This window comes from Falco naumanni, chromosome 12 (assembly GCF_017639655.2).
Source record: "Falco naumanni isolate bFalNau1 chromosome 12, bFalNau1.pat, whole genome shotgun sequence".
Lineage (NCBI taxonomy): Eukaryota > Metazoa > Chordata > Aves > Falconiformes > Falconidae > Falco > Falco naumanni.
The window spans coordinates 28,853,174-28,874,883 of NC_054065.1; the positions used below are offsets into that span (position 1 = coordinate 28,853,174).

At 45.8% G+C, this 21,710-nt stretch overlaps 1 protein-coding gene across 1 annotated transcript in view; it reads left to right on the top strand.

Moving 5' to 3' along the window:
* LOC121096413 (calpain-13-like) overlaps positions 1-20,715 on the top strand; it is a 43,147-nt gene extending 22,432 nt beyond the window's left edge. Inside the window, exons 9-20 of the mRNA XM_040612327.1 lie at positions 658-824; positions 2,215-2,363; positions 5,438-5,598; positions 7,059-7,095; positions 8,760-8,822; positions 9,828-9,885; positions 10,960-11,027; positions 12,684-12,752; positions 13,835-13,913; positions 16,802-16,957; positions 19,864-19,919; positions 20,689-20,715. Coding sequence (XP_040468261.1) covers positions 658-824; positions 2,215-2,363; positions 5,438-5,598; positions 7,059-7,095; positions 8,760-8,822; positions 9,828-9,885; positions 10,960-11,027; positions 12,684-12,752; positions 13,835-13,913; positions 16,802-16,957; positions 19,864-19,919; positions 20,689-20,715 — 1,090 coding nt within the window. The remainder of the gene's footprint in view (positions 1-657; positions 825-2,214; positions 2,364-5,437; positions 5,599-7,058; positions 7,096-8,759; positions 8,823-9,827; positions 9,886-10,959; positions 11,028-12,683; positions 12,753-13,834; positions 13,914-16,801; positions 16,958-19,863; positions 19,920-20,688) is intronic.
* Positions 20,716-21,710: the final 995 nt, after the last annotated feature.

The following is a 21,710-nucleotide window of genomic DNA, read 5'->3' on the forward strand; positions in this document are numbered from 1 at the left end:
GTCCTTCTTATGTTGGAGGACCCAAAGATGAATGCAGCACTGCAGATGGGGTCTTGGGAGAGCGAAGTAGAGGGGAAGAATCACCTCCCTCACCCTGCTGGCATGCTTTTTTCGATGCAGCCCCGGATATGGTTGTCTTTCTGGGCTGCAAGAGCACATTGTCGGGTCATGTTGAGCTTCTTGTCAACCAACACCCCCAAGTCTTTCTCCTCAGGCCTGCTCTCAGTCCATTCTCTACCAGCCATCCTTTAGAAAAGCTATTGGTATTCAGAAAGTGCATACTTGCCCCATGAAGCTCTGAGAGCAGGGGAACAGCAGGCTGGTCTGAGATAGATGCTACAGACTTGAGCAACACATGAATGTGGGCAGGACGCTGCAGAGGGACAAAGCAAGATGCAGTATGAGAGATGTATTGGAGATAGCAGGGCTCCACTTAGGTACTACTGCACATGCCCTGTAATTTCACAGGGGCTTTAGGTGTGGTTAGGGCAGCCCAAATGCACTGAGAGCTGACCTCTTCTGCAAGGTACCAGCCAGCTCGGCTACAGCCTGCAAGTGCTCTCCATAATCCCCTTATAAAGATATGGGGAGTGAACGTGAGTACCTAAGTCTCAAACATGACTTTCAAACTGAAAAGTGAGATTTTGTTCTCTGCAGGATGTCCTGTGAAAACTTCCAGGAGCAGTTTTCCTGGCTGTATATATGTAACAGCACCCCAACGTTTTTGGACTTTGGAGATCAGCACTGCACAACATGGTCTGTGGAGAGGCACATCAGCCTGTGGAGCCCGGTCCTTGTCACCGGCAGGAACAACTATTCCCCAGGTAATGAACTCTCACTGCAATCACCCGGCCCTCTCTTCCTCTCCACTGGTGCTTACAGTAAAACAATCACTCTGAGCATCGAATGGCAGAAATATTGATTGCCAGTTGTTCATGCCCTTTCCCGTTATATGACCTACCAGCTAAAGAGGCAGAAACAAAGCAGCAGCACTGGCTGCTGAGTTAAAACAAGAGGCTTGTGATTTAGAAACCCTGAACTCTTTCAAACAAAATGTGCTTGTCTACCTTCTTTCAGCCAGTTGCAGTAGGTGTTACTGGGGACCTCATCAGAGGTCTGGCAAATATGTAGCTGATTTTATGGAGCGAGAAATACTCTGAAATTAAATGGTTATGAAATTAAATAATTGTGCTACAAAGCTATTTTCAAAGATAGAAAGGCCTTAGAGCAGATAAAGATCATTGGTTTTACTGCCTGTGCAAGGCCTCTTCTGGCATTGCAAACTGATTATTAGTAGTTTGATTTTTTTATTTTTATATTATATTGTCTTATCCTACTTATTTTACAGTTGCATCGCTATTTGAGCTCTGTTTTTAATCTAAGATGGTAGCATGCGGTTAGTGAAGGAGCTTCTTTTTTTCTGCAACGCTGATCCCTGACTTAGCAGATTTCAGCTTACGGGTTTCAGCCCCCTCCTCATGACTTGGTCACCATGTCTTGAGGGGTGACAACAAAGCAATGACTGTGCTGCTGCACACCATGGGCACTGGGGCTAAGCAAAGAGGTGCAGGGGCTGAACTGAGGCTAAATTGCCGCTTTGAAGGCCACCCAACACACCTGCATGGCTTAATGTCTAGACTAGTTTAAGCAGTTGCTGCCATCTCAGTCCTTTTTTCCCCAGTTTCGGCATTTTGCTGCTTTCTTATTGGGGATGCTTCCTGTCAACCAAAACTTTGGCCAAGAAGAAGCCTTTTCTCTCTGGTGCCCAACACCCTGTCTTGCCCATCACAAACACTAACAGGAAGGAAGGAGAGGATATCTTTGGACCATTTTGTGTTTTTCTTTTATGTGTTTATGACCTCCAAGCCACGGTCTTTTTCAGCTCAGCCACTGGGTCAGGTGGCTAAGAATCGCTGCTTTTCTACCTCAGGGGAAGTGTGCCGTGTAGGTGAAGCAGACGTAAGGGGGGTTGAGAAATTTACACGACTTTTATGACTTTTCCAGAGATTTCTAGAATGATTCATGTGCAATTAGTTTAACTCCAGATACCTCAACTCCAGCTGGTAATGTAGAGACTATAGTCCTCTGTTGTATTGAAAGGATCTTGGACCAGTAACTACCTATTGCTCTGGGTCCGTATAAGAAAGATCTTACGCAATAGACTACTACTGGGACATCTATGTGGCTGCTATTAATCTATTAACACTTTCTCAGCAGGTGCAGTTTCAACGAACCCTCAGTATTTTTTCAAAGTACCAGATGATGACCCAAAATCCTATAATGTAGTCATTTCGCTTATGCAAAAACATGCCAAGGATATGAAGGGTGCAAAAATCCTGAAGATTGGCTTTTTTATCACCACGGTAAGCACAATCAGGTATCATGTAGGCACTGTTGTTTTTCTGTGTGGTGTATTGTTCCTGTACATGGAAGTGAAAGACTCAGTTGCCTTTTGGGCTGTGAAAAGAGAGCAGTCAGTATTTCGAGTGAATTTCTGGATGCCTTCTATCATAGAACATTGCAGGGAAAGTAGAGTTAACCAGGCTTAGTTCCCCTTATTCATGTCTGAAGAGAGGAAAGGTTGAACTTTTAGTTCTGTAGCATCCCAAAACAGCCCTGGGAAATTCAGGGAGTCCCTGTGTTACAAGATGTGCCAGGGCAATATCCTCTGTGCCCAGCGGTACTGGTGCTGTGCCTTGCTGGCCTGGCAGAGGCATGACAGCCAGCACTAACCATGGTACTTGAGCTGTACTCCAGGTCTAGTGGGGAAGCAAATGGCCCCTTTTTCCACGAAATGGGCCTGTCTTACTCATCCCCTCTTTTCTAACACAGATATGCCATGCAAAACCCATTTACCAAATACATGGAAGGCTTTGCTCAAGACCAGCGCGGAGGTAATCCATCCCAGATACCTGGGACCTGCAATACTATTTCCCTGGGATTTTTTCTTGGTGACTGTCCAGGGAGATGCCATTTCAAGGGCAGTTGTTGTCAGAGCATTACCAAGCTTACTGAAGGCACAATTGCTAGTGCAAATGGATGCTGGCCTTTTCCAAAGTGTTTTTGTTGTTGGCTGAGGAGGGTGGGAGAGGATTGTTCTTAACCTGAAGAGTAAAAGGAAGCAGAGATTGCTATGATCCTAACTTCACATTCTCCTGATCACTGGAGAGGTTTGCCCTAGTCCCAGACTTTGAGTAATTGACGCCGTAAGTATAACAGCTCCTTGTAAAGGAAGAGCATGGCTTTGTAGCTCATAAAAAACAGTGTCTGAGAAACAAAAGATGTCATAAAAAGAGCATCCACCCAGCAAGTGGAATTCACTATGCCTATGCAAGGAGATCCCCTGCCAGGCACAGGTATATAAGAGCTGTAGGACTCTGTGGGGCCAATTGTGCCACTCGGAAAGAGCTGCTGCTCCTGGTAGATGGGGAACTTGCTCCTTCCAGTATCCTCATCAGCTGTCCCTCAACAGTCACAAGACATGGTGGTCCCTGCATGCTCTTACATGATGCATGTCCACCTTGATTTGTTGCCTGTTATAACAGAAGTGACCCTCACTGGGAGGTGATGGCATAGATCCTGGGTCCCTTGAAAAGAGGTTGTTTAATCAAGTAGTAGACTAGGAAGCAGATTTTCTCTATTCTTGCTTTATATTTGAAATTTCTTTCTTCCCTTCCAGTTGATGCTTAGGTGTGTTCATTTAGTTTTTCTCTTTCTTGCTATGTTCCCAAGGATTTGAGGAGTATGTCAAATCTGGATGACATGGGTTCTGTGGGCTGTCAGCCCATAGCTCACCTCCAAACCCAGTCTGGGCTTCTGATCTTAGGTGATTTCCCACACGGAGCTGAAAAGCAAGCCCAGGACAGACCACTACTAGAGGCGAGAGGACTACTTTGGAGCACCTGGTCAATGAGCAAAAAGGGGACAGTTATGCTGCTCCGTCACGCCATAGCTTTTAGTAACATAATGAGACTGGTACAGATCCATACAGCATATTACACAGAAAATATTCCCCCATGGACACAGCCCAAGTATTTCAACATGAGAGCTGGTCTACCAGCTCCTCACAGCCAGCCCAGCGTCCTGCCCTGGTAGCAGCAAAAGTCAAGTCCAGGAGCTAAAACCAGGGTAGGTGTGCAGTGCTATTCCCTCAGTTTATTTCCCAGTGTCTAGTCTCAGTGCCTGAGGGCGGTCAGAAGTGGCATCTTTATGTGAAAGTTTACAAGGTGTTTTCTTTGTGCAAAAAGAGTGCAATTGCTACAATTCATGTGGCTTCACTCTTCCCAAACTGCTTTCACTGCCATTATTCATTAGCAGCATTATTCAGTACCTTTTGAGCTACATCAAATTGTTGCTGTGTAAAAGAGTGTATTCCTTGGCAGGATGAGAGGGGGATGCAGCGCAGGTAGGGATGCAAACCAGAATGGCCATACCTGATAGCTCTAGGAAGCCTTTGATTAAATACAGACAAGGAACACTAATACATGGCTGTGAGGGAAGCTTAATGTTGTGTGATACTGCTGAGCAACCTATAGAGGCTGATTCTTACCTCACACCGGGTTTGACTCTGTTGAGAAATTAATCTGCTTCTGCTTTTTACCAGAAGGAATGTGGAATGAGACCCAAAAAGTCAAAAAAGGATTACACCACTTATTTCTTTGCAACACTGCCCATTTCTATCTGCTTAAGATATGACCCATAATACTTCGCAGTCTACATACCTCCCAGCCGTCTGTAACAGTAGTCATCTTTTTTTTTCCTCCCAAAATAGCAGTTTTATGTTATTGTCTCCCAAAGGCATGGCTCATAAATAACTCTGCCACGCCATATAACCATTCTAAATGGAATTTATACATGCTGACGTATTTTGGGGGAATATATTTAAGAAGGGTTTTTTATTATGCTATCTTTACATGTCATCATAGTAATAGCTGTTGCATTACATTTGTTTCGTCTCAGCAAAAATACTAGGATAACAGGAGAAAGATCCAAATATTCTATTTTCTTGTGACACATGCTGGAAAGTTTGGGTTGTGATTCTTGAAGCAGTCATCTGGGTGAGATGCTCAGTGAGCTCTCTGACCACTCTGAGTCACACTAGGGACATCTCAGGGAGGTTTTAGTACAAACATTCATCCTTGATTCCTTCATGAACTCCAGACTCTGTAATGTTAATTGAAGTTCTCTTCAAATCCACTTACATTCATTTTGCCTTCTGTTTCTTTAAGTTCTTCCACCCTTGTGCATTTTTGATGTGTCCTTGAACAAAGTCTGTCACCTGGATGGGCTTTTCATGCCACTGGGGACGGTCAAGGGGTGTTAGATGCAGCGTGTATTGAGAGAGCTGTGGGAATGTAAGGCTGCTGTTGGGTGCATCTGCTGATTTACTTTGGTTCCTGACATGGAGGGGAGATAGCCAACTGTATTTTTCTTTCAGGAGAACTCCAGAGTCCTGAAACAGAATTTTTCCCTGACTCGAGATGTGACCAGCTGCTTTATCTTGAGCCCAGGAACCTATGCTGTTGTTCCTTCTACAACAGAGGACCAAGAATTTGAATTTCTCTTACGAATTTTCATGAAGAACCAAGGCGACAATGAGTAAGATGATAAGTACTCCTTAAAGGCCCCAGACTTACAGTGTGCCAGAATTTAACAATTTAACGTCAAGATAACTAATGTGGCAATTTGCTTTTAATGTACTCTAGAAGCGTGTTGGCAAGACACAGCCGAGTGTTAAGCACCATGTTGGGGGGGATCAGACGTATAGTCAGATGCACAGGGGTGGCCACTGCAGAACAGGGCAGTAGCTCCCCTGCAGCTACCGAGGGTCTCAGCCGAGGAACAAAGTGCCACACAGGTGAGCAATAATTGAGAGAGGTGCCCTGCCCCCAGCTGTGGGGAAGTCTCTCTTCCCAGAAAGGAGAACCAAGAGCTTGTTTGGCTTAATAGCTGCTATGTAGTTTCTTGTGTTATGCCAGCTGGACAGCAGATGGATCAGGTCCCATTCTGCTCAGAGCTGGACCTAGAGAAGCAAAGGGCAGCGAAGGATCTTGATCCTTTCACCCAGCCAGCTCATAGACAGGCTGCTAGGGCTCCGAGTGGGTATGAGAGGGGCCTTGAAGCTGCAAAGGCAGCTATTACCACATTTTCACATAACTATCTGGGTGTACTTTATGTAAAGAGCAAGCCCCAGCATTCAGCACATGTCGTGGTTTTCCTTCAGCTAGCTTTATAGCGTAGGTGACTGCAGCTCTTACTTCATAGGCCCCTATCTCAACAGCGAGATTACTTTCTAGGCTTTGGCCCCTGCCAAAAACAGCCCAGAATCAACTGAGGCAACTCCCTAGTTATGGAAAACAAACATGAGAGGTCTGTACTCTGGGCTGGACTGCCTTCAGCATGATGAGTCAGGCACAAGATGGCTCAGCCTTTGGAGGCAACACTTTCCAGAAGAGCCTCTGACCCTCACAGAGCTTCCTAAGCTAGGCCAACCTTGGGGGTCCCCTTCCTGTGGGTCTCTGCAGCACTCGCCTATATAATAGTGTAGATGCTATAAAAATAGCATCTGGCTTGCCTAATTTATCTACCAAAAGCAAAAATCGAGCATTGAATGTTGCTACTAAATGAGTCTTAGAAGGAATGGTGACCTCAGCTCAATTTCAGGCAGTCTGCAGACATTTTAATAGCCCAGATGCTATTTTTATTCCTGACTATTAAACTAGGCAAAGAGAAAGCAGGTGAAAATTTTGTGTGGCTCAGGGCAGGGCAGTCCTGTCTTCTGTGTGGTGAGGTTAGTCCTGGCATGCTCAGAGTGAGACAAGTTACCCTTTCTCTGCTGCTGGTGCCAGCAGGGCTGGCCTGGGGAGGGCAGTAGACCCAGAGTAGCCAGAGACTCAGGCATGCTCGTGTCTGCCTGTGCAGAGAGACCCAGGGCTGGTGCAACAGTCTTGAATGAACTGGAACAGGCTGGGTGATGCCTGCTTTCTGCCACATCTGCAGATCAATGCTCTGAAAATGCCCGTTCTCTTCCAGTTTGACTCTTGTAACTTTTTTTCTAGGATCACAAACTCCCTGCCCAGCCCAGCGTTGCCTATGGTAAGAGTCTGTGAAAACTGATGTAGATACTGGTGGTGGTGGTGAATGGTTTGCAGAGAGCTGACCCCTTCCTTCCCTACATACCTGACACCACTCTGCTCTTCTCCTTTCATCACCCAGTACCTTGCCCAGAGTTTGAATCTGGCACTCTGGGACCTTGCTGGGAGAGCAGGTGACCAGCCTGGGTTCCCTTCTAGAGACAGGAGTGACATTGAAGCTATTCCTCTTCACGCGTGTGTCTTTCAGAGCCTGATTTTTGAAGGAAACAGATCTTACACAGTCCCTCTGTCGGCCTGTCTGTCTGCCACCTTTAACACTGAGCAACCAGATATAGCGGGGGAGGGGAGCATTTAAAAGACACTAAATTCTTGCAATGCCTGTAAAATGGGTATGTATCTAAGGAGGAGAGTGGGGGGAAACTGATGAAGAAGTCACAGCTTGAGTTTGACCCCTTTTAAAAAGACCTCACACCTAAAAGCAGGGTCGTACATGCCTTGCCCATGGGAATGGCTTCGTTTAAGCGCTTGCACCCTCTAAAGCGCAGGAGTCCATAGATGTGAGGCCCAAAGCAGGTTACTTCTCATTTTTATCAGGATATCTTCACAGATGTAAGGGAAATTACACTTCAGAACTGGTTGTGCCTCTAGTTCAACCCCCATTTCAGCCTGTCTAGCCCAGCTACTACCTGCTGCTGGACTTCCTTGCTGTAAAGAGTGCAAATTGTTCTTGCCAGAGCTGCTCCAGTCCATGCTGCTGTCTCACTGGTTGCTTGCAAAACCCTGCTGCTGCGAGGCTGTTATTTATAGCAGTGCAAACTCAGTGCAGGTCTCTGAAGCCAAAGGTGTAAAGCTGCTTCAGGAGAACAGAAAACAGAGCCCTTTCCTTGTGATTCATTTTACAGCCCGCAATTAAGCCCCATTAGAGGGGTAGTGTAAATGGTGGTTTATTATCTCTTTCCACTGACAAGCTGTCAGTTTACTCAGCTGTTGTCATTAGCCAATGTTTTGACTTTGATGAATTATGGTACCCACACTTTTTTCTCTTGTTCAGGTATTTGGGCTTCAGTGGTGTGAATTATCTCGCACTGAGCTGAAGACATTGGGGCTTAGGCTTAGTTATTTTGGGAAACTTTATAATGTTAAGGATAGTTCCTCTTAGTGCCTGGTGGATGTCCTCACCGGAGGGTTGAAAAAAATGACTTAACCATTGAATTGCAACTGCCCAGGTACAGTCAAGCCTGCTTTGGCGTTGAGAAGGTGCAAGAGAAAATAAAAGTAAGCTGCTGCTCTCTGCTTGGTTCGCATGAATCTTCACATGCCCTAAACCAGTGGTTTCAGCTGAGGGCCATCAGTAAGGATCAAGCTTTGTATCTCTATACCATGTACTGACTCGCTGAACTCCACCCTGGATGTGCTCTGCTGTCTTCCTTAGGCCCTGAGCTGCTCCTTCCTGCTTGTACTGAGTGATAACATCCAGATGATGCTTCTTCCTTCATTGCAGTAGCTGTTCCTGACTCCTAAACCACTTCACCTCTGGGGTGTTAAAATTCCAACCTGTACTGTACGTTGCCTGTCCTCTCTAAAGTGCTGTTTGGATCTGCAGACTTTTGCCTCCCGTTGGTTTACAACAGAATTATTTATGTGCATACTTTGTCTTTGATCCAGGATGTACCAAGACAGAACCAGGATAGTTCCTACAAGGCTGTCTTCCTAAGACACGCGAAGCAGGTATCCTATCTAAAACATCTTGCAAAAAGGAAAACTGATCTATGATGTTGAAACAAATCCATTTAGAAAAATGTTTTCTGGAAATGTAGCTCCATCCTCAAGGGATACTCTGAAAACAGTGTTAACTGACCTACCAAAACCCCTAGAAAAATGGGACATTCCACTGGGATAGCCTGGCTAGCCCCATATATCAACAGAGGATTGGAGATTAGTGGTTATACTGGTGATGGGCTTGCATGTATACTTTTTTTTTTTTTTTTTTTGCTTTGGTTTGTTTACTGAAAGCAATTAGAAAGCCTTGAGTATTCCCCTCTCTCATCAGCATCGTTTTCCATTTGCCTTTGTGGAATTTGGAAGCCAGACATCAGTCAGCATTTCAGTAATTGATTCCTGCTCTTTCAGAGCCAAAGTCTGCATGTTCACAGGAGATGCTTTTAATGGTTTAATAAACTGTTATAAAGAACTCCTCGACTTAGTCAAGAGGGGGAAAAAAATCACTGCCAAAAGCCTTTGCACAGCGGGCTTCTTGCAGTTAATAGTTTTATCAATGCATGAAGGTGAAAATGAACAGGGGCTGCCATGCTGAACGCCCTGGGGGTGTCTCAGGAGGGAGGCAGGCAGGGTCACCCATGGGTAGCCCAGAGGGAAGCAGGCAGCAGCACCCATGCTCCCAGTCCACTCACCCAGCTGCCTGCTGTGCCGGCCCATTGGCAGCTCCCCAGCTAGGGCTTGGTGAGGTCAGCAAGTGTTCCTGTCACTGCTGAAAATACCTCTTGGTGACAGGAGTGCCTGTAGCTCCCCTGTGAACTCCTGTAGGGAAGGGCAAAGAGTGGCACAGCAGCACAGAGGGCTTTCTTGTGATCTGGAGAGGGTGCTGCTGCTCCGCTGATATAAGCAGAGGTCCTTCTTGGTTATCACAGTGCATGAGGAAAGACGTTTTAGGCAAAAGTGACACAAGAGAAAACTTTATGCTCACATATCTACTTGCATTTTATTCTGCATTAGGGCTCAACTATTGATGCCTTGCAGCTGCAACAACTCCTTAATGAAGTGATCCTGCAAGGTAAAGCTTTTACAACACAGCTAAAGCCTTTGGTGCTTCCCTATCCTTAGTGTAGTGTAAATTAGACAGAGGATTTAGGGGTGTCCTGATGGTCCTCAAAAAATACTTAGCATGGTTTACTGCACTGTTGGATCTTGACGAATGAGAATTGCCTCCACCAGGGTTCCTTTATATGCACAACAGTTTGGCTTTATATTTCAAAGAAAATAAAAATAATAATCACAAGGAGAAGGCAATGCTACCCAGACCAGCTGCTAACAGACTCTTTAATGCATGGCCCTCAGCAAAGCTGTGCATCTGCTTGACAGCCAGATTTCACCCTCCCCTCCCCCTCCCAGTTCTGCCTAGGGATATAGCCTCTGCTTCACAGACCTATCCTACCCCACACTGTCCTTCTCCTGGATGTGCCTGTAGCCCCCATGAGCACCCCTTCTGCCCTGTGCCCCACCAATTGCAGCAGGAGCTCAGTCCCTGCTGGGCTGCAGCAGTGAGCGCCCCAGGGAACTGTGCCTCCTGCTCTCCTCACTGTCACCCCATTTCTCCCAGTTCAGCCCTGGCCTGCATTGCTCCTCTGTAGATGCCTCAGGCTGGTTTTTAGTATTTCCCAGCCTTAACCTGCTCACCTCAAAAGTAGCATGAGACAGGGACAGCGGGAAGGCTCGAACCAACTCCACCATGCACAAAGCTCAGAGTGCTTTTAGGACTCACTAATGTGGCATAAACAGCCTTTCCTGTCACTGTCATTTCCCTTATCCTTACATCAAGAGGGAAGAGTTTCCATCAGAGCAGGCAGATGGGCAGAGATTGTGCTGAGTAGTTACCTGTGAGCCCAAACAGGGCACCTGTCCTTGGGGAAGGGAGCAGTAGAGATGTCTGAGGCACGTCAGAGTCCCTCAGTGGACCTCAGCCTGGCAGGTAGCTCATGCTGTTTGAGAACTGGAGCTAGATCCTTGGCTTTTTCATTATGTGAAGGTTCAGACTGGTGTCCTCATTCCCTCTGAATGGTGACCTGATGCCTCTGTTACCCACTCCCCTTGCTGTCACTAATTCCTTCTATTTTGCCATTCCTTGCAGATGAAACAACCAGCCTGGGAGGAGGGTTCAGCTTCGATTCATGCAGAGGCATTTTAGCTCTGATGGATGTATCCTTTCAGCAGAAGCACTAAACTTCCCTGGTGCTTCCCATCCTTGCCTTGAGTTATGGCTTTGCTGAGCATCCCAGTGTGAGAATCTGCAAGTAAATATCAGCCACAGTCCTCAATAAATAACTGTCCCAGAGTCTATGCAGGACTTTGCTATGCATTCCCTGGCTTTAATGTGAAGGCTGAGGGTCAGCCTTCTGCTACCAGCTAACTCTTTGCTCTCATTTTCCCCTCTGCAGGGCCCAGGGCTTGGCTAAGCTTCACCCTTGGGTGCAGGTCCCAGGCAGAGCCTGAGGCGAGGACACAGCACAGAGCTCAGGCACAGCTCAGCTCTGCTACTGTGGCTGCAGCCACGCTGGCCTGGGATGGCAGCTAGAGGCCAGCCAGGCTGGTGTGAAGGGGAGAAGAATTGTCACTGCTGAATCACAGACACTTGCCTGGCAGGCCATTCATCCTTGCCAGTGTACCTTCCCTATTTAGATGGATCATGCAGTTTTTCTACTGTTAACAAGACAACACTGGAAATACATTGCTGGCTGCTGTAGAACAAGAGGGCTCCTTGATGAAAACACAAATTCTCCCTGTGCTTGCTCACTGTCTGTGTTCTTCTATGCCTTGAAATAACTTTGAGACATTTTCAGACCTTTACAAACTGCCAGGGAATGCACAAAAAATGGCCAGAAGTCCCTCTTTCTTTCCAGTTTTCTTTGTCTAGCTGGTGAAAGAGACTTCTCCGCCTTCCCAAAGCTCCTCTTGGGCTAAGTGGACATTGTGAATGAATGACACATACAAAGAATCAACAAAGCCACCGCTCTGCTTTAATTCAGAATGTGTTTTTCATGCTCTGAGCTTCATACAACCCATGTACATTGTGACCTTTCCTGTTCTGCAAAGACAGGATCAGCTTTTTTCACTTGGGTTTCATGGCAGTGGCACTTGTCTGCTTGTGTTTCACTGGTGATGAATTTTGCTTTCAGGGAGATTTCACCATGCTAGCTGCATTAGGTGAGTTGTTGCATGTCTGCCCAGGACTCCTAGATGATGTATGAAGGGGAGCAGGTCTGCTGACTTAGTTCTTCAAGCACCTCTGGGGGACGTCTGCTGACACCCCGGGCTCCTGCAGCTCATGGTGGGGGAGTGTTTTCTTGCATGTGGCATATGCATAGCTCAACGGCTGCTGCTCCCTTCTGACAGCAGGCATCAGGACTGGCTCCTCACGCTCTTGGCTCCTCCAGTGCCTGTTCCTCCAGGAGGATCCAGCCAGAGCTAATACTGTGCTGCCTCAGGCACAGAGGCAAGGCGACGTGCATGCGTGGCCTAAAGCCACGGGGTCATGTTCATCCACAGAGGCCTCCCTGATCAGTGGCTAAATGTCAACTGAAGCCATCACTGCAGGTTCCCTTGTGGTTAAAGGGACCATAAAAATAGAAACCTTTTGTTGTTTGTGAGCACAGGTATGGGCAGCGGGACCGTGTGCCAAAGAAGGTGAATTTAAACATAGCTGAGAGCAGAAAAGCTTTTGGCTTTCTCAACACAAAGTAACAGACAGAAGAGACTGCATCTCATGTCTTTCTTTATGTGAAGGCAGCGTTCTCAGGAATGAAGACAGCCATGTTTAGTTCTCATTAACTGTTCAGTTCTTAACTAAATGTGCAGTTCAGCTCAAATGGACAACTCACACTGCAGGAGTTCAGGAGCCTCTGGCGAAGTCTCACTAAGTACATGGTACACAGGGGATGCTCTCTCTTCTCTGCTGATACTGTACTCTAGGGCTTTTCATCAGCAGGGCGCAGATGCTCTGTGATAGCAAAGCACTTGGGGGGAAAACGTTGCAAAGGTTGCTTGCTTAGTTGGTCAGATTCCCATCCTCTCATGCAAAGGTTGAGAGCTCAGGGAAGCAGTGGTGTGTATAAAGTGCTCCAAATAAGCAACCGAGGCTTTTCTAATGCAGAGAATATTGAGGAAAAAGTGGGGAAAGCTAGGAAGGCCAATTAGGCTCAGAATTTGATGGAAATGTCTGTTTGTGGGCCACCACTGGCAGTTTTTAAAAAGCTTTCTAAGCCGAAATGAGTTCTTGAACAGAGAAATTTCATTTGCACATTGCTGCAGTTTGTAGTGGAAATGTGTAGGTTCCAATGAAAGTTTATCTGGGAGAAATGTCTCTGCTCCAGGATTAGCATTAGGTCTGGAAGCAGTGAGGACAGTAGCTTGGTATTTAGGGTCCCAGCTAAATTCAGAATCAGGGCATGCATGGCAGCTTGTGTTGGGTCCTTCTCCCTCAGACTTGGTGCAGGGTGGGAAGGTTTTCTGAAGCCTCGGGGTTGGGTGGGCTTTACTTTGTTTCATCCCTCTAGGAGTAGTCTGAGGTTACCCAGGATATGGGGTGCCAGCTCCCCGTGTAGCAGTGGTGTGCTTCCCACTGATGGCACCTCAAGTGTGGCTTGTGGGGTTTCAGTGGCGTGGTGGGAAAGACCATTCTGGGAACTCGGGGACTCCTGGCTTATTTCACCTGTTATAAACAATGTCTTTTTGTCAGTGGGGGTGTAAGTATTCATATTGCTGCCTGCATGCATAAAACAGGGAGAACAAACAAAAAGGCTTCCACTGACCCAAAATTGTGGGATTTCTTACATGGTAGCATACTGTCTGAGCCTTCTGGAAATGGGTCTCCCTTGTCATGGTCACCTAATCTCTTTCTTATTTACTTTTTTTATTAAGGAGGGAAAGCACGCTGCATAATTGGATGTAGTAGTAAATTTGAGGAATGCTGATACAGGTTTGAAATCTGTCTTTACACTGTTTTTTAGGATATCTTCAGCAGAGCAGACAGAAATCATTCTGGATTTCTTGATGTGTATGAACTGAAAAGTGCGATAGAGGCAGCAGGTACGTCCACAGGTGCCGAGTACTTCCTTGTCCCTGCAGCAGTGAAGGAAAGGATAAAAAAGAAAGAGGAAAGGAAAAAAAAGCTTCAGGGAGAAAGTGGTTTGGATTGCACAGAGGTGCCAATTAGATCGCAGCTCTGCCCAGAGGTCTGCATTGGTTAAGGGCATTGAGACAGAGCTCATTTCAGGGAGAAACCTTTTGCACTGTGGCTGGGGAGCCGGCAGAGATGCAGAGAAGCCCAGTACTGGCCAGAGCCTGCAGCTTAGCTTATCCATGGTCACTCTAGGTCATGGGTGAAACACCCAGCAGAAGAAAGGAGCAAGGAACAGTCGATGCTTTGCACTTACCCCCAGTTCTTGCAGTTTCTCTCCAGGGCAGTAATTAAGTCTATAAGGGAAAGCCACAGTGACAGACATTTATTTAGTTTGCACTGACCTCTGTTGGCTACGCGGATGCTGAAACTTGCAGTGAGTGCATGGCACGCCTTCATGCGAGTGAAGTATTTTAGCTGGGTCATCTGTCCAGAGACTTTGTGCATGAAATACAGCTCTGAGACAGCAATCCTCTTACAACTGTACGGTACAGAAGCTCCCATTTGGCTACCTGGTGCTTGGAGGGGTGTTGTTCCCAGGAGGAACCTGGTGCAGAATTGCTATCCATGGAAGCCATCAGCTCAGGGAATGTAGGTATAATTTTTTTATTGCTGAGAGGTGGGCAAAGCCTTAGCATCTGCCTGAGGAGCACAGCACTAATGAGATAAATGTCAAAGGAGAAGCTGCCAGGTCCATTCTGTAAGAAAGGTGCTAAAGTGTAAAACTGGAAGGAAAACTGTTCATTGAGAAGTCCTGGCAACAGAAACAGTGCAGTTATTTGGAAAGATAGAAAGGCACTGTGAAATGGCCAATTCAATACATGTTAGGCTATAAGCAGTTCTGTGTAGAGGGAAAAAAGAAAATTATAAGCTCGTTCTTGCCACCTTCTGAGCCAGAAATCTGCATTTGAATTTGGCTTTGCATTAGGATGATGCCTGGCTTTTAAGCAGGAAGGAGTGGACAGCCCCAGAAAGTGTTTGGGAGGTGGGTGCTACCACAGGGAATGGCACTAAAGTATCTAAATACAGCTCCTAGCCAGCAGTTCCCTCAAGTGTTCAGTGCTCTCCCCAGCAAAACACTTAAGTGTGTGCTTAATTTTCACTGTTGTCCTAATGCTTCAAAGCATAATGATGGGTCAAATTTTCTGCCAGAGTAAAGCAGGCTAGCTGCGTTAACAGCAGTACTGCCCTGAAATGCAGGAGCATTGGCCTGGTGTATTTACAAACTCCTCACTGGCAACATTAAATGTATCAAAATAATTTAAAAAAAAAACATGGAAACATGAAGTCTGTATTTTAAAGCTTGACTAAAACCAGAGTGAGGGATCCAGCATACAAAAGGTGTGGGGAGTAACCTTGTGAGTAAGCAAAAACACATAACTGAAACATCTTGGGAACAGAGAGGACTGACACTTCAGTCTTGTTGATGAGGTTAACTGGGAAGCATTGCCAGGTGAACAGATTTCAGAGCAAGTATGTCCCAGAATGACCATGCCAAATTGTCAGGGTTTTATTGGTGTAAGACATGATTATAGTATCTCATAAGCAGCACTGCAGTGGTCGCTGGAATCTGCTCTCCAGATAGAGCTTGATTGCATCCCCACTGCCTTCAAAAGGTTAAAAATGAGAGAGAATTCATTGCTCACTACTACAGTGGTTCTTGGCAGTGGTTTAAAACCAGAATCAAAGAATAAATTTAATTAATTAGATTTTTTTTTAATTGCTAACATTTCCTCCTAGGAAAAAAAAATTAAATCAGGCTTATCTTAATTTGAAATGTATCTGAAGCCTGACTGTATTTCCATTATTTAAATATTCAGCATTGCATGTCTGCTTCCTGCTGGAGACCTTTTCCACTAGGCTCATGCAACCGAAGTTTGTCGATGTACTAATGCATCTCCATCAGCAGGGTCTCCCCCTACACAGGTGTGGAGAAACCATTTCCTTCTTTTCTGCCCGTTCAACTAATTCGGCTCCATGATGAGTTCATTTAAAACTGAAAAGTTTAGAGCTGGTTGAAAAAGCAGGAAAGTTACTTTTCTTCCAGCTGAGCCACTAAAAACTAGGGGAGAGAAAATGAGACTTTTCTGAAGACTCAGAGAATGCATTAAACTGAAGCTATCAGTCCAACTCTCTGCATAAAATTTCCCTTTTGTTTAGCAAATCAGCTTTTAGTGCAAAACATATTTTAATCATTCCTCTTATATAGCGAGCGCATTAAGGGTAGTTTTATTTAACTAATAAAAGATTCATTCTAAAAGGCAATTTTTGTTCATTCAATTGAATACCAATTTCCATCTAAACAGACTGTGACACAATACTGAATAATCAGCTAATAAAAAAAGGAACGTACCCTTCACCATCTTCTAATAGAAAAGAAATTGTAAAAATTAAGAATCTTAGGCATGTTATACTGCATAATAGCATGAGCATGTGGCATCACCCTGTTTAGCAGAAAGCGCCAGTGATATTGTGAATGCTACACTCGGACTTTAACAGTTATGAGCCAAGGAAAATCACCCTTTCTTATAGAAAACAAAAGATAAAATGCAAAGCAAGATAACACTCGATTAGTTAGCTCATTTTGTGCTGCTGGCTGACCTAAGTCACAGTTTGAGTAAGTGACTAGAAGGACATTGATTTTCCATCACTCTATCCTGACTCTTACATGCAAACCGGTGGAACAGCAAGCTGCCGTCCAGGGATGCAGAGACCTGGCATGACAGGGTGGGGGGCTAAGGAAGGGCCCCAGGTTCTCTGCAGGGTGCAGAAGGCCATCAGAGCCATCATTCTGCAGTGTGTCCCCACAGTGCTGCTGTTCCTCTTCCCTCCGCAGGTCTGGTCACTGACGAGCAGCTCCTGCGCCTGTTGGCCTTACGGTATGGTGATGCTGCCAGGAGAATTGGCTTTTCTGACTTCGCGTGCTGCATGCTGCGCCTTGAAACCATGACCCGTGAGTGCCAGCACCCAGGGCTGGGGTAGGGCAGGGAACGTGGCGGTGGGGGAGCTTGCAAAGCCAGGCTGAGGACAGTGGCAGAAGGCAAGGGACATGATCCTAGGCATGATAATACGTGTCTAACAGTGTAGCTTGGAAATAAGAAAGCTGCCCAATGTCCAGACATGGTCCAGGCATCCCTTGTGGCAGCCTGTTTGCCAGAAGCCAGATTTGTCTCCTGCCCACAAAAGCAACTGGCTGCTAGAGAACATTTCAGTGCTGAGAGAAAGCAGCAGCTGGGAATACAGTGATGCCCTTGCTGAAAGGGGCCAGAAGGAAGGTCGGCCCCAGCTTCCCGTCAGAGCTCATCAGGGTGCCTGTGGGCTGCAGTGGCACCACGCTGCCCTCTGTTTGTACCTGCTGAGGAGCGATAGTGATGTATATCCAGAGCTTCTTCAGCTGCCGATCCTTTCTTGCTGCATGAATTTAGCCTGGCCTCTGCAGGCTTGTCCTTAGAGCCCCTATGCACTAAGACTCATTTTCTGAAAACAAGCTGTATGCTTGTGCTGGTGCCCTTCCACTCAGCCTTGAGCATCCTGGTCCGCAGCAGAGCTTCCTCCAGGGTGGTGTGGAACATGGCCAGTAGCACTGAGGGGAGACTGCAGACTACATGCATTCATGCCCAGCAAAGAGGAATGAGGCAACACATGTCACGTGGAAGGCTTTCTCTTCGGGTTAAAAATCAGAGAGATCTGTACCACAGCAAGGGAGGTGCTCCCTTTCCGCCTCCCTTCCCTTTCCGCCTCCCTTCCCTTTCCCCACCAGCTTCAGTAAAGTTCTCTCAGTTTTTCTGGTAAGGAGAAGGTCTGAGATCTCTCCCAGTGGATCAACAAACCCCACCCTGTGTTGCATCCAAGCCTTTGCCTGAAAGTAAATGGAATTCTGTTTTACAAAAGCATAATTTTTGCTACTCTAATAATAAGCATTTTGACTGGAAATACTGGTAGTTAAACAAACCCATCAATTGCAACCCACGTGCTAAAACCTTGCTACAGCAATTTAGTTCATCATTGGAATGAGCTGGGTTTCAAGAGCGCATTGAAATGAGTGCTCATTTTTTCCCCATGTGTTTTTACCACTGATGTTTTATGGGCAAATAATGGTCAGCGGATCTACCTGGCTGACACTGCCTAAAATCCTATTTCAAAGAGTACAGCAGAAGCAGCTCAGAAAGTCAGTGTGTCCTGATTTTAATGCTTTTATTAAAAAACAGACAACTTGTAAATGCCCATTTTCTGTGATTATACATGTTACTTGCTATAGATGAAAACCCTTACGCCGAAATTAGTACCATAGCATTTTTTTTTTCCATCCTAAAAAAGATCTTGGTTTTTAAGTGCCAGCATAAAGGTAACTCCTTTACATACATGTGGAAAGGAATCTCTAAAAGTTTCATTGCTGTCTGTAATGAGTGTCTTAAAACGCTCTCAAGTCTTTCAGTTATCACTTTACAGAGCTTTTCATGTGGAAGGCATTTCTCAAATTTTTCAAATCATTGTGAATAAGATTGTTACAGCATAGGATAAGGGTGCCAAGTGGGAATAAAAGGCAGTTCACCTTTATGGTGATGTGAATGCAACTGGGAAGATCAAATCTGTACCATTAAATCATTACTCATCCTTTCAAGATAGCCAGAGATGAGACTCAAACCAAAAGCAGCAGCTTCTTTGCAAACTGTATTTAACTGCAGTTAACACAGCAGTGAAGGGGCACTTACCCCTGCCCAGAGGAGGCGATTTGCACAATGTCATTTGTTCCCAAAAAGGCTGCTGGGCTCAGGCCCAGCTCTGCAAATGCAACCTTGGCAAGGGGCTGGGCACAGCACAAGGTTTTCCTTGTTCCATGCCTTTCTCCAAAGCAGTATAGGCTGGATGTGCTTCATGGTGTTTTCCTCTGCTTTCCCTCTGCTCTGGATCATACAGGTGGCTCTGGCTGCCGATGAGCAATGCGCCTTTGTGCCCTGTTCCTACACGCCCAGCAGCCTTGAACTTCTGGCTAAAGCTGGGCTGGTTTCGAAACATTCATGATCTTACAATGTCTTTTCCGTTTGGGGGGGGAAACAGGCTCTCAAAGCAATATGTCATTCAAGGATAGATAGACTTAAATTTGTTTCAACTTTTTATTACTGTTTATAACAGCCCATTTCTAGGAGAAAAGAATTTCAAGATAAATAAAAATAACTCAAAATACTGTGTTTTGACTCTATCCAAACACTTGGGTTTGAACATCTCTCCTAGACAAACTGCAATAGAAATGTTCACATAGAATATAAATATTTGAATGGATTTAAATTTTCTGATGGCAAAGTGTTCTGTCAGAAAACTTTCAGCAATGTTAATTTCAAACTCTAGCTGAATAACAGCAGCATCTGCATTTATATTCCCTGGAGAAAGCTTGCAAGGCATACTAATGCCTTGAAGAGAATCGCTTTCTTTACAGCCTGCTGTGATCACTCACTGCCAGGGAGGATGGAAAAGGAGACCAACAGCAAGTTGTCCTGGTGCGAGATGTCCTGCAGTAGTTCACCAGTCTCCTGTCTAGCTTCAGGCAGGAGGTACAACTGAAACAAACTATGAGAGGCGATGAAAGCAGTCACCTTGAGCATTCCCTACCCCTACACTTCTACCAGATTCTGGCCCTGCAATTGGGATGCCTTCCCAGGCTGTGATCCGAGGGCCAAGGCAGAGGGGTACCCGGCACAGAAATGAGCTGTGTCTGGGCAGGATGGTGCAGGTGGACACCTGAGCCAGCAGAGCATCCCGGCACAGGGATTGCAGCTCTGCTCCTCAGCTGCCACACCGTATGGCTGTGTTGCATTCTTGCTTCTCCCTCATGAAATAAGGTGTTCCTTGTTCTACCCCTAGATGCATTTCAAAACTTAGCGGAGGGCAGATCACAAATTTTGGTGACAGCAATGGAGGTAAGAACGCTCCTTCCTTCTCTCCAGGCCCAAGGTGGGACCACTGAGTATGTTACAAGGAGGGTGAAGTTAAAGATGATGTGTGATGTATGTTCTTAGGGGGTTTGCCTGTGACACCAGCAGTGGTGAGGATTTTGCCTGGCTGCTCTTTGTCCTAAAAGCACAGCCTGAAGGTTAGCTAGCTGGATGGGGATACATCAAGCTTTTTATCAGTTAGTCTGAAATGAAAATCTTGCTGTGCTCCATAGTGATATGCCTGAGTGCTGCGTTTTATCAGACTGGGTACTGTTATTTGACAACACAGTGTTTAAAAATATTTTTTAAAAAAAACCTTTTACATCTTGCTGCCTCCTGTTTACACTCTGTGGTTAGTTTAGTGGCTCATAGTTCATTAAATCTATTTTTCACCAAGAGCTGACCAGAGCTTCCAAGCAAAGGCCCTGAATCTGTTTTACAGGGTAGTCTGTAGGATAATCACATTCCCAGAGCCTGCCAGCCCTTCCACTTGCAATCACGCAGGTGCTATCCCTTCCTAACAGTTGCTTCTGCTGCAGCTGCTGCAATAATTTATCATGGAAAGCAACATATGGAAAGTGTTTCTGGGTCTGAATTGTAATAAGGCGAAAAGGCAATTCCAAACCCCCTTTACTGTCCTGTGCAGGACAAAAGGACCATAGTCATTAGGTCACAGCTTGAAGGTGCTGAGACACGTCTGAAGACTTAGTGCAACATCACTGTCTAAAAACATCTTTTCTTCTCCTTTTTCCAGTGGCTGACTCTTGTCATGTACACTTAAAGAGATGTCAGAGCTCTGTGTGGCTGGTAAGAAATCTCCTTAGTACTATACATACTGCGAAGAAACAGGTGGATGCCCTTGGAGTGGCCACAGTGAATATGAGTGGGGGCCTTACAGAAAGATCACTCTGGGGTTAGGGTGGGTTTTGAGAGAAGGAGAAAGGTGAGAGCTGCAGCATGAGTGGGCTGGAGCAGGGCTGCAAAGGGAATTGGATTTTGGGATGTTTTTTCTGGAGAATTGCTGATGGCCTTATCAGTTGCTCAGATGACCAACAGTTCAGTTACTACTTGCCCTCTGTTCCCACCTGAGATAATACATTTTCAATAGATCACCTAGCAGAACTTGTCTGTTTTGTCTTCTTCTGATGGACACAATTACTCCTGCATGTCTTACATAGCTGCAGCAAATGTAAAGTCAAGTAGAAGGTGAGGATGTGAGGTCACTTAGATTTCTTTGTCAGCCCAACTTCACATTTTTAACTGAATTATGTGATTTAGCTTACCTTCAAACAACAGTCCCTCCCTTGTGCTTCTTTTGATGCTTGCTCCCTCCACTTCAGGCCTGGGGTGTGTGTGTGTGTGTCCTAAATTTTACCTGGACTTTCTGATTTTGCTACTTGGTTCTCTTGAAGGACTCTGCCTTTTCCTACAAAACTTGTCCTGGTTATACATCCATAAACCATCTTGGCCGTCATGCTTCTACTAACCCACTGGGAGGCAGTCGTTCCCAGTTGCAATGGTAAAATTTTAGTGCTGGTCCCAGTCACTTGGCACTGATGAGAAAACAGGGAGGAAAACCCATTCTTAGAGAAAATGTGCAGTGGAGAGCCAGCAGCGTCCTGCCATTGTGCTGCAGTTGACCCCAGGAACTCACGGAGCACCCTTGGACAAAATCACATGCTTCCCTTATCGACCCAGTTCAAAAATGGAGTGAAAAAAACCCTAAAAACCCAGAACCTTCATTGAAATCCAGGGACTGCATCCAGATGAGCCTTC